The 13,015-nt window shown below is 41.0% G+C and overlaps 1 protein-coding gene across 2 annotated transcripts in view; it reads left to right on the top strand.

The window, feature by feature from the left end:
- The window catches only part of SHANK3 (SH3 and multiple ankyrin repeat domains 3), a 252,283-nt gene that overhangs the window by 159,095 nt on the left and 80,173 nt on the right, over window positions 1–13,015 (top strand). For both annotated transcript variants that reach the window (XM_075273797.1, XM_075273796.1), the window contains exon 13: window positions 12,445–12,596. In XM_075273797.1, coding sequence (XP_075129898.1) covers window positions 12,445–12,596 — 152 coding nt within the window. The remainder of the gene's footprint in view (window positions 1–12,444; window positions 12,597–13,015) is intronic.

The raw sequence follows: 13,015 nt of genomic DNA, 5'->3' as shown, positions 1-13,015 counted from the left end.
GCCCATGGAGCCCATAGACTATAATGGGGTCCCTGTTCTTGCCACAAGATCTCTGAACGAGTCATGCAGACAGGAAAGTAGATTGTGAAGTTCTTTCCTGTCCGCATATTCCCTGCTGAGATCTTGTGGCAATCACACGCACCCCATTATAGTCTATGAGGTCCGTGTGCTTTCATTGCACACCACTTGCAAATGTGCAAATGCGTTCGGTAGTCCGTTCAAGGGGGTCCCCATGCGGACTCCCCCGAATGGATTACTGACGCAGATGTGAACGAGGCCTTACATCCGTGAAAAAACAGATGACAGCTATTTGTCATCCGTTTTTCATAGACCCAGAAACATACACAGTATTGAAAATGAAACAAAAAAATTGATCTGCTTTTCACAGATCACTGACTATACTGAATAGTGTGTCAACATTATCTATACAAAATAAAAATGTCTTCATTAACTATAAGGAATACTATGTTGACATTATGTGTATAAAATAAAAATGTGATCATTACCTTTATTGAATATTATGTCCACATTAACTATACTGAATACAATATTTAAATTATTGGCAGATGTCTGACGCCTTGTATATTAATTTTCTGGCGTAAAAGGCATAAAAAAATGTAATTTGCCCAAAAAGTTTTTCCATTTCCATGCACTTGCTACTTTCTGGAAAAAGGGGGTGTGTAGCAAGGATGTGCAGGGGCAGGGCAATTGATCCCGCTAGATTTATTCTCCTTTATGCCAGAAATACGGTATTAATGATGCAAGAAATTTATGTCAACTTAGCCTGAGGCCCACGTGGTGTAAATCAAGCGATTTGCTCGTAGCAGAAACGCCACAGACAAAAATTGTGTTGTTTTCAAGTCAGAGCAAAGTGGATCAGATTCTAGTGATTTTAAAAATCGCAACATATCAATTATACCTACGGTTTCCAATTAGGTGTAATTGAAACAGAAAGTCCGCAGAGGAAACCTCTGTGAACTTTCTGCGGGAAAAACTGCGATTTGTTGTCACTGTGGTATTTTTCTTTTTTGCTGCGGGACAGTACGTGGGGCATTATAGAAGATTTCCCTGCAGATTCACAGCCTAGTAAAGGGTGTGCCTTATTTATGCAGAGCCTCACCATCTACTGGCGATGGGGTTCTGAAGACTGGCGTTATCTCACCAATTATCTATACTAAATGCAATGCAAAAATTAGACAGATTTACTAGTAATGTCTAAGAGTTATGCTTATACAGTTTTAAATCCAGATTTATTAGTTTCCGATGCTGGATGATGAAAGTGTTACATTAGACTATATAACTTTATGCCTCCTATTAGCAAAATGTGGCAAAACTTTGGCGCACAGTGTTGCAACTTAGGAGGTGTTCACACTACCGCTGCTGTCTGCCCTTTGGGTTTTCATCCTAAACTCCAGGGAAACTGGACAGGGGGCAGCTTTAAACCCATCCATTTGAATGGGTTTTTAAAGGTAACCGCCGGTTTCCTTATATAGTCTTTCCACCTGGAAACCGTTTTTTTTTTTTTTTTTTGCATGGACACAAAGTCCTGCAGGTTCAACTATATTTTAGTCTTAATATGACATATGACAGTCATCATAAATTGATATTTTGGCATTTTTCTATTTCATTTGGAAATTGATAGCAGCACCGGATATCAAAGGTGGGACATGGTTAACAACAGGCTAAAAAATTGTGTACTAAAGAACAGGGACATTTTTAACTTAAGACTATGGGACATTATATTACTGGGATAACTATGATGATAGGAGTCCATCTCCCGGCATGAAGGTCAGGTCGGTAAATCTGGTGAAAACATGGCTGAAACTCTGTCATGTAAATCTAGCCTTAAGAAATGCAGGATTTCACAGAAAGGAGCCTAAGTTTGTTAATAAAGTATATATCAAAATGTATTAATGGCACAGATCAGCGGTTGTCAACCTGTGGGTCGCGAACCCTGGCGGGGGTCGAACGACCAAAACAAGGGGGTTGCCGCATACCTCCCACCCGTCCCGGTCGGTGAGAGCTATGTCTCGGTTTCAACGGAGGACGCAGTTGAGTTGAAAACACAGGCGATTAAAGCAGGAGCTGTCACAGCCAGCCCCTATTTTAACGCTGTGCTGCGAATTCTGTATGTGTAGCCACGATGTGATGACGTCACATCGCGGCTACAACTATATGAGTGAGCGAGACTGAGCGGGCAGCGAGGGAGCGTTGGAAGGTGAGTGTGTTTTTTTGTTTGTTTTTTTTTGTATTAAACATTAAGGTGGAACATGAAGGGGCAGATGAAGGGGGGACGGCATGACACTGGAGGCAGAGATGGGGGGGACATGAAACTGGGGAAGAGATGGGGGACATGAAACTGGGGGCAGATGAAGGGGTTATATGAAACTGGGGGAGAGATGGCGGGGGGACATATAATGTACGGGTGACTGTAGGAGGATTATACTGTGTGGGAGCACATGAAAAATGAATGAGAATGGGCGGAGTCAACATAAAAGTGGGCGGAGCTAAACACGCCACATATTTTCTCCCTCTTTGTAATCTTCAAAAGTTGCGAGGTATGCCTAAAGCCATCAGAAAATACATATTTCTGATGGCTTTAGCCACTGAGAGGCCGTGCTGCTGTCTGCAGCAGCGCTATTCAGCTGGAATGCACGCCGTTATGGACGCGTGTTCCAAACTGAATGGGGTCACCGCAACATGAGGAACTGTATTGTGGGGTCACGGCATTAGAAAGGTTGAGAACCACTGGAACAGATAATGCTAGAAAATCAAAAGTAGTCCAAAAGTTTAGTTATAGTTTAACACTAACTCTATGCAAATGGATGGCCATCTTTATATTCACATACTAGACTTGAGAAAGCGCCTGGGTTGGCGCGAAACGGTTGTTGCCCACACCATTGTATGTCATTTCTTCCTCCCAGTTTGTTTTAACTATTATGCTCTAATAAACGAAAAAAAAAAGTTTTAAGAAATGTCTTCAGATGTGTGAGTGCCCCCCTGCTTTTTTTCTTCTACAAGTTTGGCACCATCCTTATATTCCCTTAGGCCTGGTTCACGTCTGAGTTCGGTATTCTGTTCGGGGAGTCCACTTGGGAACCCCCTGAATGGAATACCGAATGCATTAAAAATCAGCAGAGAAACCACACAGACCTCATAGACAAATCATGTGGAGAGAAAATTACTTCAAGCAGCACTTTTCTCTCCGCAGATTTGTGCGGACACCGTACGGAAAACACACAGACCCCATTACAGTCTATGGGGTCCATGTGGTTTCTCTGCTAATCGCTTTTTAATGCATTTAGTTGTATTTAGTATTTCATTCTGGGAATTCCCAAGTGGACTCCCTGAACGGAATACCGAACACAAATGTGAACCAGGCCTTATACTGGTTACAATGTCAACACTATTGATACTAAATACAATGTTGGCATTACATTGTAAACAATGGGGAAAATTTAGAAGTTTTCATCTATAGATTACATTCTTGATATAATACCCATACTGATTATTATGTGGATATTTGTCAAACAGAATACAGTGTCTGTGCATTACCTTTACTGAGCGGAAGTGTTAACTGTTCTGCTTACAGTATCAGTATTTTCTATACTAATTTTACAATACCTATTGTTGATTAAAATGTCAGCCTTATCTCAACAGATTACAGTCAGAACTTGATCGCATGTCCGCACTTACTTTGTGGACGTGTGAGGTCCCTGATATTCTTGGACACCATTGTTGTGTGTTGTCCATGGTTGATCTGTGAAAAACAAATCAACATTTTTTTTTTCATTTTCTATACTTTTCTATGTTACTGGATCAATAAAAAAACAGCACAAGGGTGTGCTGTCCATGATTTTAATGAACCTATAGACTACAATGGAGCTCCTTGCTTCATAAAATGGAACAATATAGTGCATGACCCCAAAGATATCTGCATTCACCCATTAAAATCAATTAGTGCACATGTAGTTCTTGGCTATTGAGGATATGTGAATAAGCCATTAATCTTATCTATAGTAACAGTATCTCACTTCAGGGCACATTTCTAGCAGTGGTTGCTCTCAATGAAGTGACCTGAGTATTTCCAAGCCTGTTACATTTTCTGTAATCTCCTCATGTACATTGTGGTCTCTACCTAGTGGTTTCACACTTGTTGCATTCAGTACACTTGACCAGTGTTGTAATGTAATGCTATTATCTAGCTGAAATAAAATGTGTGCCTTTAAACGCAAGTTGTCATGGCAACTAAACAGCTGTTGTTTAATAGAGCCTACATTATACGGCATACGGTATTCATGGTAAATACATGTTTCAGATGAATCCGTAGTATGCCTAGCTTTTATCCTAGTTTCACATGGGCTAACTACATTTCTTGGAATAAATGAATTTTATTGCTAAATTTCAAGGGCTGGATCACTGATCAGGATGGGGTGTGTTTTTTTAGATTGTAGTATCAATATTTCATTTGATCTATTTTTCCTTTTACCACTGTTTAGGTCACATAACCCAGTCCAGCAGATTGTTGGAAATTGTAAAATTTTATTACTTGGACTCTGTTCAGATCAGTGTAGTGGCTTCCACTTTTACAGGAGCCATGTGCTCTCCTATTGGCTTAGCAGGCACTAGTGCTCCAGGGCTCCCCATTTACAGCATGTTTCTTCATCACCGCTCTCTATAGGCAAATCGGGCTTGCCCCAGCGCACTTGCACATCCATAAAGAGATGATCATCTGCAATTTTATGATAAAGACTACTCCATTATACGGAACAGGATGGTTTTTGGTATCCTAGCACATAACATATGACACTAGGTTCACACTAGCATTGCATTTCCATTGTTTGGATAGCTAAAACAATGGTAACACACAATGGGGCACATTTACCAATCCAAGTCTGACACTTTTCTGTCTACATTCGAGCCAAAATTCATAGTGCACAGCGTTTCTGAACAATGTGCACCAAATAGACAATAACAATACGACAGGCTAGATACTGTTGAAAATGTGCACCAGAATGGGCGTGGCTTAAGTGTCTCGTTTTACGACACATTTATAAAACAGAAAAGAACGAATATGGCGCAGATTTCCTAGTGCAAAGTAGACCAAGTTTAACATGGTGTAAAGAATTTGCAACAATTTACCTTGTGCGCCAAAAATTTCTGTTGTGCGCCATATATTTGTCTCAATAAGCAAGAGATGATTTGTATCTGTTTATGTTATACTAAGAATTGTAGGGTATTTTTGGATGCATGTGCCAAATATTTAATCCTTACAGCCTGCAAGTTAAGATTTTTGTTTACAGATTGTCTCCATATTTTTTTGTCAAATATTTGTCCCCATTTTTGCGCCAAATATTTGTCTCATGGTGAGTCAGAATTTTGGAACTTCTAGACACCATCTATATGTATAAAATTACAAATGGGATTCATAGCTTAAGACAATGCAAAGATAGACAGTATTGCTTAATATGCCCCATTGTCTGTCGTTTTTAAACTGAAACCTTTCCTCTGCCGATTCTTATTAGAACCTGTGACCCCAGAGCAGATATGAATAGAGCAGATATGAATAGAGCTTGGGGCAACACGGTGGCTCAGTGGTTAGCACTGCAGCTTTGCAGTGCTGGAGTCCTGGGTTCAAATCCCGCCAGGAACAACATCTGTAAGGATTTTGTATGTTTTCCCCATGTTTGGGTGGATTTCCTCCCATTCTACAAAGACATACTGATTGGGAAAAAAATAAAGTACATTGTGATCCCTATATGGGGCTCACAATCTACATAAAAAAGAGATATGAATGGGGCTTGAGGAATAAGAGGGTTGGTTCTACCCTAGCAAAACACCTGTATGTTTAAATGCCCAACTCATACTAATTTCAGCATTGGTAGAATTAGTTTTATCAGAAATAGGTGTGTGTAAATCTAGATTGTAGTGTGGTTTACACACAGATATTTGGCTTTAACATCTTACAGATACTGGATTACAGTGACTTGGCCATTTACACACATTTTGTTATGGTTGAACCAATCCTCGTCCTCCTATTCTTTTCTAATCTTCCCAGAACAAAACCTTCTTGTTCCCTATAATAAAGTTTACTTAAGGCTGAGGATCCACGTAGCAGGTCGCAGAAAAAAAGCATTGTGGGAAAATTGCGGCTGCGACATATTGCTGTTTTTCACAGAAAGTCCACAGAGGTTTCCTTTGCGGACTTTTTGCTTCCATTATACCTAGAGGGAACTGCCAGAGTTTCCGTAGGTATAATGGACATGCTGCAATTTCCAAAACTGCAATGGTTTTGGAAATCACAGCATTTCCACTGCGCATATTCTTCTGCAATGTATGGATGGGAATCGCTAGAATCCCATCTACTATACAGTGACTGTAAAACAGTGCGGTTTTACGCCATGTGGGCCCTAGCGTGCAAGTGATTTTTCAGGAGTTGTTTACATGCTACAATCATTGTGACTGGAACATTTATGAAACAGAAAAAAATGAATATGGCGCAGATTCCCTAGTGAAAAGTAGACCAAGATTAACATGGTGTAAAGAATTTACGACAATTCACTTTGTGCACCAAAAATTCCTGTTGTGCGCCACATATTTGTCTCAATAACACAAATATGGCAGAAATATTTTTATGCACAATAGATCAGTTTTCTGACAGATTATACAAACGTTTGTCAGATTAGTTGCAGAGATAGATGGCCATTAACAATTAGTTTTTAGCATCCATTTAGCAGATCTGTTTCATGGATCATGACGATAGATGACCAACCATTTGCATAAATCTTATTTTTGTTAGAAACAAAAGTGTGATATACACTCACCGGCCACTTTATTAGGTACACCATGCTAGTAACGGGTTGGACCCCCTTTTGCCTTCAGAACTGCCTCAATTCTTCGTGGCATAGATTCAACAAGGTGCTGGAAGCATTCCTCAGAGATTTTGGTCCATATTGACATGATGGCATCACACAGTTGCCGCAGATTTGTCGGCTGCACATCCATGATGCGAATCTCCCGTTCCACCACATCCCAAAGATGCTCTATTGGATTGAGATCTGGTGACTGTGGAGGCCATTGGAGTACAGTGAACTCATTGTCATGTTCAAGAAACCAGTCTGAGATGATTCCAGCTTTATGACATGGCGCATTATCCTGCTGAAAGTAGCCATCAGATGTTGGGTACATTGTGGTCATAAAGGGATGGACATGGTCAGCAACAATACTCAGGTAGGCTTTGGCGTTGCAACGATGCTCAATTGGTACCAAGGGGCCCAAAGAGTGCCAAGAAAATATTCCCCACACCATGACACCACCACCACCAGCCTGAACCGTTGATACAAGGCAGGATGGATCCATGCTTTCATGTTGTTGACGCCAAATTCTGACCCTACCATCCGAATGTCGCAGCAGAAATCGAGACTCATCAGACCAGGCAACGTTTTTCCAATCTTCAATTGTCCAATTTCGATGAGCTTGTGCAAATTGTAGCCTCAGTTTCCTGTTCTTAGCTGAAAGGAGTGGCACCCGGTGTGGTCTTCTGCTGCTGTAGCCCATCTGCCTCAAAGTTCGACGTACTGTGCGTTCAGAGATGCTCTTCTGGCTACCTTGGTTGTAACGGGTGGCTATTTGAGTCACTGTTGCCTTTCTATCAGTTCGAACCAGTCTGGCCATTCTCCTCTGACCTCTGGCATCAACAACGCATTTCCGCCCACAGAACTGCCGCTCACTGGATGTTTTTTCTTTTTCGGACCATTCTCTGTAAACCCTAGAGATGGTTGTGCGTGAAAATCCCAGTAGATCAGCAGTTTCTGAAATACTCAGACCAGCCCTTCTGGCACCAACAACCATGCCACGTTCAAAGGCACTCAAATCACCTTTCTTCCCCATACTGATGCTCGGTTTGAACTGCAGGAGATTGTCTTGACCATGTCTACATGCCTAAATGCACTGAGTTGCCGCCATGTGATTGGCTGATTAGAAATTAAGTGTTAACGAGCAGTTGGACAGGTGTACCTAATAAAGTGGCCGGTGAGTGTACATTCATTTGGACCAATTTTTATGAATGCACTCCATATTTTTTCCTATATGAGGGACCATTCACATGGAGGAAAATGGTGAGGAACTTGGTATGGAATTTTCCACGCTGTGAAAAAAGCCTCCCATTGATTTCAACGGGTTTTGCTAGTTTTTTTTCCCCCACAAGCAGAAATTTCCGCAAGTGGAAAAAAAGCTAGCAGAACCCATTGAAATCAATGGGAGGGTTTTTTTCACCGTGGAATATTCTACACCAAATTCCTCACTTTTTCCTCTGTGTGAATGGACACTAACTATCAGTATGTAAGATTACATCATGATCAGCAATATATGAAAGGGATTTCTCTTTTCTTGTTGTGTTTTCAGTTTATATATTCCAAAAATAGTTGTGCCAGTCATTACCCAAATAAAAGCCCCTTTAGGCTGAGGCCCCACGTTGCGGAAACGCAGCTTTTTTTGTTGCAGATTTTGCTGCGTTTTTTTGAGTCAAAGCCAAGAATGGCTATAGAGGAAATGGAAAATATAAAGGAAGTTCTTATACTTCTCCCTTCTGCTCAGTCCACTCCTGGCTTTGTCTCAAAAAACAGCAACAAAATCTGCAACAATCTGCATTTCCGCAACATGGGGCCTCAGTCTTACACTGACCAGTATGTTGTTCAGGAACATTCGTCCCTGGTCATTACGTGAGTTGTCGTCAGGGCAATATTCATTTTACATGGGGAAATACGTTGCTCACAGTTGTGAGTTTTATGTATTTAGAAATGAGTTGATGAACCAATAAGTGATCATATGTTAATTTAGGCTCCACATTGTGGAAACGCAACTTTTTTGTTGCTCTCATTTTTTGAGCCAAAGTTTTCAGGATTGAGTGTTCCGAGGAACGATTATTCTGAATAATTAGACTAATTATTACTCCTTGTAATGGGGCGTTCCTGGTTTGTTTGTTTTTTAAGTTTTCAAGGCCTTTCATTGAAGGCTATGGAGAAAATCTGCACTAAAAACCCAGCATGTGTTGAGTTTAAGAACAAAAAACAAACAAAAAAAAACATGAAAAAGAAAAACATCAGAAATTGGATCTAAACACTGTCTGAGCTTAGTTTTTTTAGGGTGAAGATAGATAGTCCAACTGCTAACGCTTCTGAAACCTTGCCCACTCTCAGAGCCCATGAGCCATCTGATTTTGTGGGTAAAATGAGGTATTGCCTTCAGCATTATGCAGCCATTGGCCACCTATCTTATTGTATTCTTAACTATTAGGTTTAGATGCACACAACTGAAAAAAATGAAAATGACATCCAAGTGCATTGCTTTATACATTCATGTCTATGGGAGCTATGGATCAATTCAGTTCCTATGACTTGGAGCAGAATAGAAATCATCTGTGCCATTGCAAAGGAATGAATCCGAAGCCTCCATAGGCTCCATATTGGAAGCACACATTGTGTGCATGGGGTCTTAAGATATTTTAATATCTCCAATAAAAAGGATACAATTGCCCTACTAGACTGTATGCTTAGGAGCTGCTATATAACACTTAAGAAACTAAAGAAAATTCAGTGGGTATCGATATATTTCCTGGCGTAGTATCAAAGCCTTGGATTAGTGTATTAATATCCGCTCACTAATCATACGGCTAGAGTAAACCCACTAGGTTGTGTTTATAGGAGTGTTTGTATAACTCCTAAAAGGCTCACCCAACTTTAGGGTGCATCAATATGTATCCTGCCCCATTTGTAAAAGTGGCTAAGTATATTCATGTCTGCTCCAATAGAAAAAAGCATATGGTATATGGTTATTAAGCCATCTATTAGTATATGGTTATTAAGCCATCCATTAGTATATGGTTATAGTTAGGGTGTAACTTGATGCTCTTGGGTCCCATTACAGTATCTGTAAAGGGGCAAATACTTGAGTTGTGCCATTTAGAATTGTGGTATATTTTACTGTATGTGACTGAGAGACTTTTGGGGCCTTGTTACGGTCCAGGGCAAGGTATCAACTGCTACCTCTGCACCGTCTATAGTTATGCCCCTTATTTTCAAGTCAGGTACTAGACGTGTTGTATTAACTATGCTATTTTTTGGATGTTCAGCTGGGGTGTCATAGACCTCTGGTGCTTCCCCTCTGAAATGCCAAATGTTGCCCACATCACTCTTCTGCATGATTTTGCACGGAATACATGCACAATTTTCACTGTGCTAGTAGTTCATTTTAAACTAGTGGGTCTAGTAACTCACTCCTATTGTAAACTGTATGTAAACTGAATCTGTGAATTTATTTTATTGTGTCCAAGCAGACATTTATGGAGCCTAAGAGTCCTAAGTAGCACAGCATCTAAGAAACTAGGAGAATTTAGAAAGAGATAGCTACCTAGCCTCTACAGTATAGAAAAATGTATTATTGTGCTGTGATTTTGCTATTAACAGAAAATGCTTATTTTCTGTAATCCAGGTTTCTGTGTATGCCTGGTAGCTAATTCTGATGCTGGTTTTACATGCAATTGACTAATAGTTTTTGATGGATCTTTCTTGTAACGCAATAGAGAATCGATTGGATCATTTGGTTCTGTGTAGCATGACATTGTCACATAGTAGTGAATGACATGATTTTGTCCACTCCTTTACCATCTTTTCGAAACCTCCAATATCTATTACTTTCCATCAGGTGTCCATTTTGGGCCTCCATGTTTTGTTCTTACAGGTAGTAAAATTTCTGTGTGAGAATATGATGTGTACGGTGACAACACAGACTCGTGTGACCTGCATATTAGATCTTCATTGTCTATTCAATGTCACTTCACCTAAGCACAACCTCTTCAGCAGCATACCTCTACAGCCTTCCATTTTCTGACGACATATGCATGCTGTGATACAGCCAACCTGCTTCCTGCAAGGAGTATTCCTGCTAGTGCAGCCTGCATATTCAAGTATTGACTCCATCTAATGTGGAGCGGTCTCTCTGTTTATAGGCAGTCTCTTTCTGTCACACATTTTGCATTAATATTCAGCTCCCATCACACTCTCTCTGCAGTAATTCAAAATCTGTCAGGCAGCCGAGAGAGGAGGGAGAGGGAGCGAAAGTCAAAGGGAGGGAGGTAAGAGTGAAGGGAAGAGAGAAGGGACAAATATTGTTTGAGAGGGAATAAAAATAATGACACAGAATATCTACATTTAGTAAAGACTGGGAAAGAAACGCTGACATTGGAGGAACAAATACTAAAGGAGTGATATACATAGTAATAGGAAGGAAAGGCATGAGAATGTTACTGGAGGCTGAGAAAAAAACAGGTCTTGCAAAGCAGGGCATGTGGTAATAAAGTATGCAGGGGGAATAAAAAAATACATTGGGGAGAAGGAGTAAATAACTACCAAGGAAAGAATGTGCCTGGTCAAGAGGAATTTAGGTCCTATCTACACTGAGCATCCAAAAGGAGGGATTAGGTAAAGAATAGAGTAGAAGAGGAAGAAGAAGCTGTGAGAGGTTAATCAGGGAGGAATGGAAGTGAGAGAGAGGCCACAGAGATAAGACCAGTGATAGACGATGAAGGGCTGTCTATTGATCAAGGTGAAGATTGGTGAGTGCGGGGCGGGGGTTAGCAGGTCTGGGGATTGTAGAATACAGGGGGGAGAGAGAAGCATGAATGGATAACCCCCCTTCTCCTCCCTCTGTCCTCCCGCCTCACTCTCACCCTCCTCTGCTGCTGACAGTTTAACTGAAACGGCAAAAGAACAGGGAGAACTGCAGACAGCCGTGCTTTTCCTCAGCTTCTTCATCCATTCATTTTACAGTCCCTCCATCTCTTGATCTCCCCAGCTCCTTATGTTTATCTTCCCGTATTTCTGTCTTGCTTGTCTCCCCACATCTTCATTTATTTCCCGTCCATTCCTCATGATTGCTCCTCCTCTGCCCTTTCCTCTCTCCTTTGGATTGCTACTCCCCATCATTCTGACTCACTATATCTCTAAACAGCCCTTCTATATCTCTTTTTCATTCCTCTCTCAGTTTAATCTTGATTCTTCCCTCCATCTTATCTTATTCAACAGACACCCTCTTTATCTTATTGCTGTCTTTCTTGGAATACTTTTTTTCATTTTGCTTTTAATTTGGTGGGCTGGGTGGAGTGGAGAGGTGATTTAAGGACAAGTAGAGAGCAGAGTAGCACTCAAGAAGTTGGGGGCACTACACAGAAGGAGAGGACGGCTTAGAGGAGGTTTATCAACACTATGAAATTGGGGAAGTGTCTGTGGCCCAGTATGTTAGTCTGGGGGCCCACAACAAGTGTTGAGGGGTACCACTCACCAACAAAGTTGAGATGTCAGTGAAAGTTTGGAGAAGTTGTGACCTACTGGCCACCCATATGGCACGCCCACATCCACTCAGCACCATCACCTATGTGTTTGTTTACAGCCCCGGGCCCCTGGATACGAGGAGCACCGGCCCTCGGGGGCCCAAAAGAAAACTGTACAGCGCGGTACCTGGGAGAACATTCATAGCAGTGAAGTCATACGAACCGCAAGGACCTGGTGAAATCCAACTCAACAGAGGGGAAAGAGTGAAGGGTGAGTGTAAGACTCAAACATTTCATAGTTGAGGGATCCCATGAAATCTAGTAAGCTTATGGACAAATAATAGTGATTGCCATGTGCGATACACAAACTGCATAAGTGAGAACTGCACGAATGTCAAGCAGTTTGCCAAAGTGACACTCATTTATATTATACAGTATATGGCATCCAGTTATAGGAAAAATTTCAGGTTTAATGCATGAAATCCATAAATCATGTATGTACATTTATTAACAAGACAAATACACCCAAGAAATACATACCAAGGTTCTTGGATGGACTGCATGACTTACATTATATGTTACAGAAATGTTGTGACAGAGATGCACAGATGCCCATTATGTGTTACAGGAGCCACATCGCCTCTCCTTTGAGGTACTTGTGTCACAGGAGCCCTTTGCAGCTGAGGTGGC

Source organism: Leptodactylus fuscus, chromosome 5 (genome assembly GCF_031893055.1).
Source record: "Leptodactylus fuscus isolate aLepFus1 chromosome 5, aLepFus1.hap2, whole genome shotgun sequence".
NCBI lineage: Eukaryota > Metazoa > Chordata > Amphibia > Anura > Leptodactylidae > Leptodactylus > Leptodactylus fuscus.
Note: the sequence above shows the minus strand (reverse complement) of the source record. Positions and strands in the feature narration are given on the sequence as shown.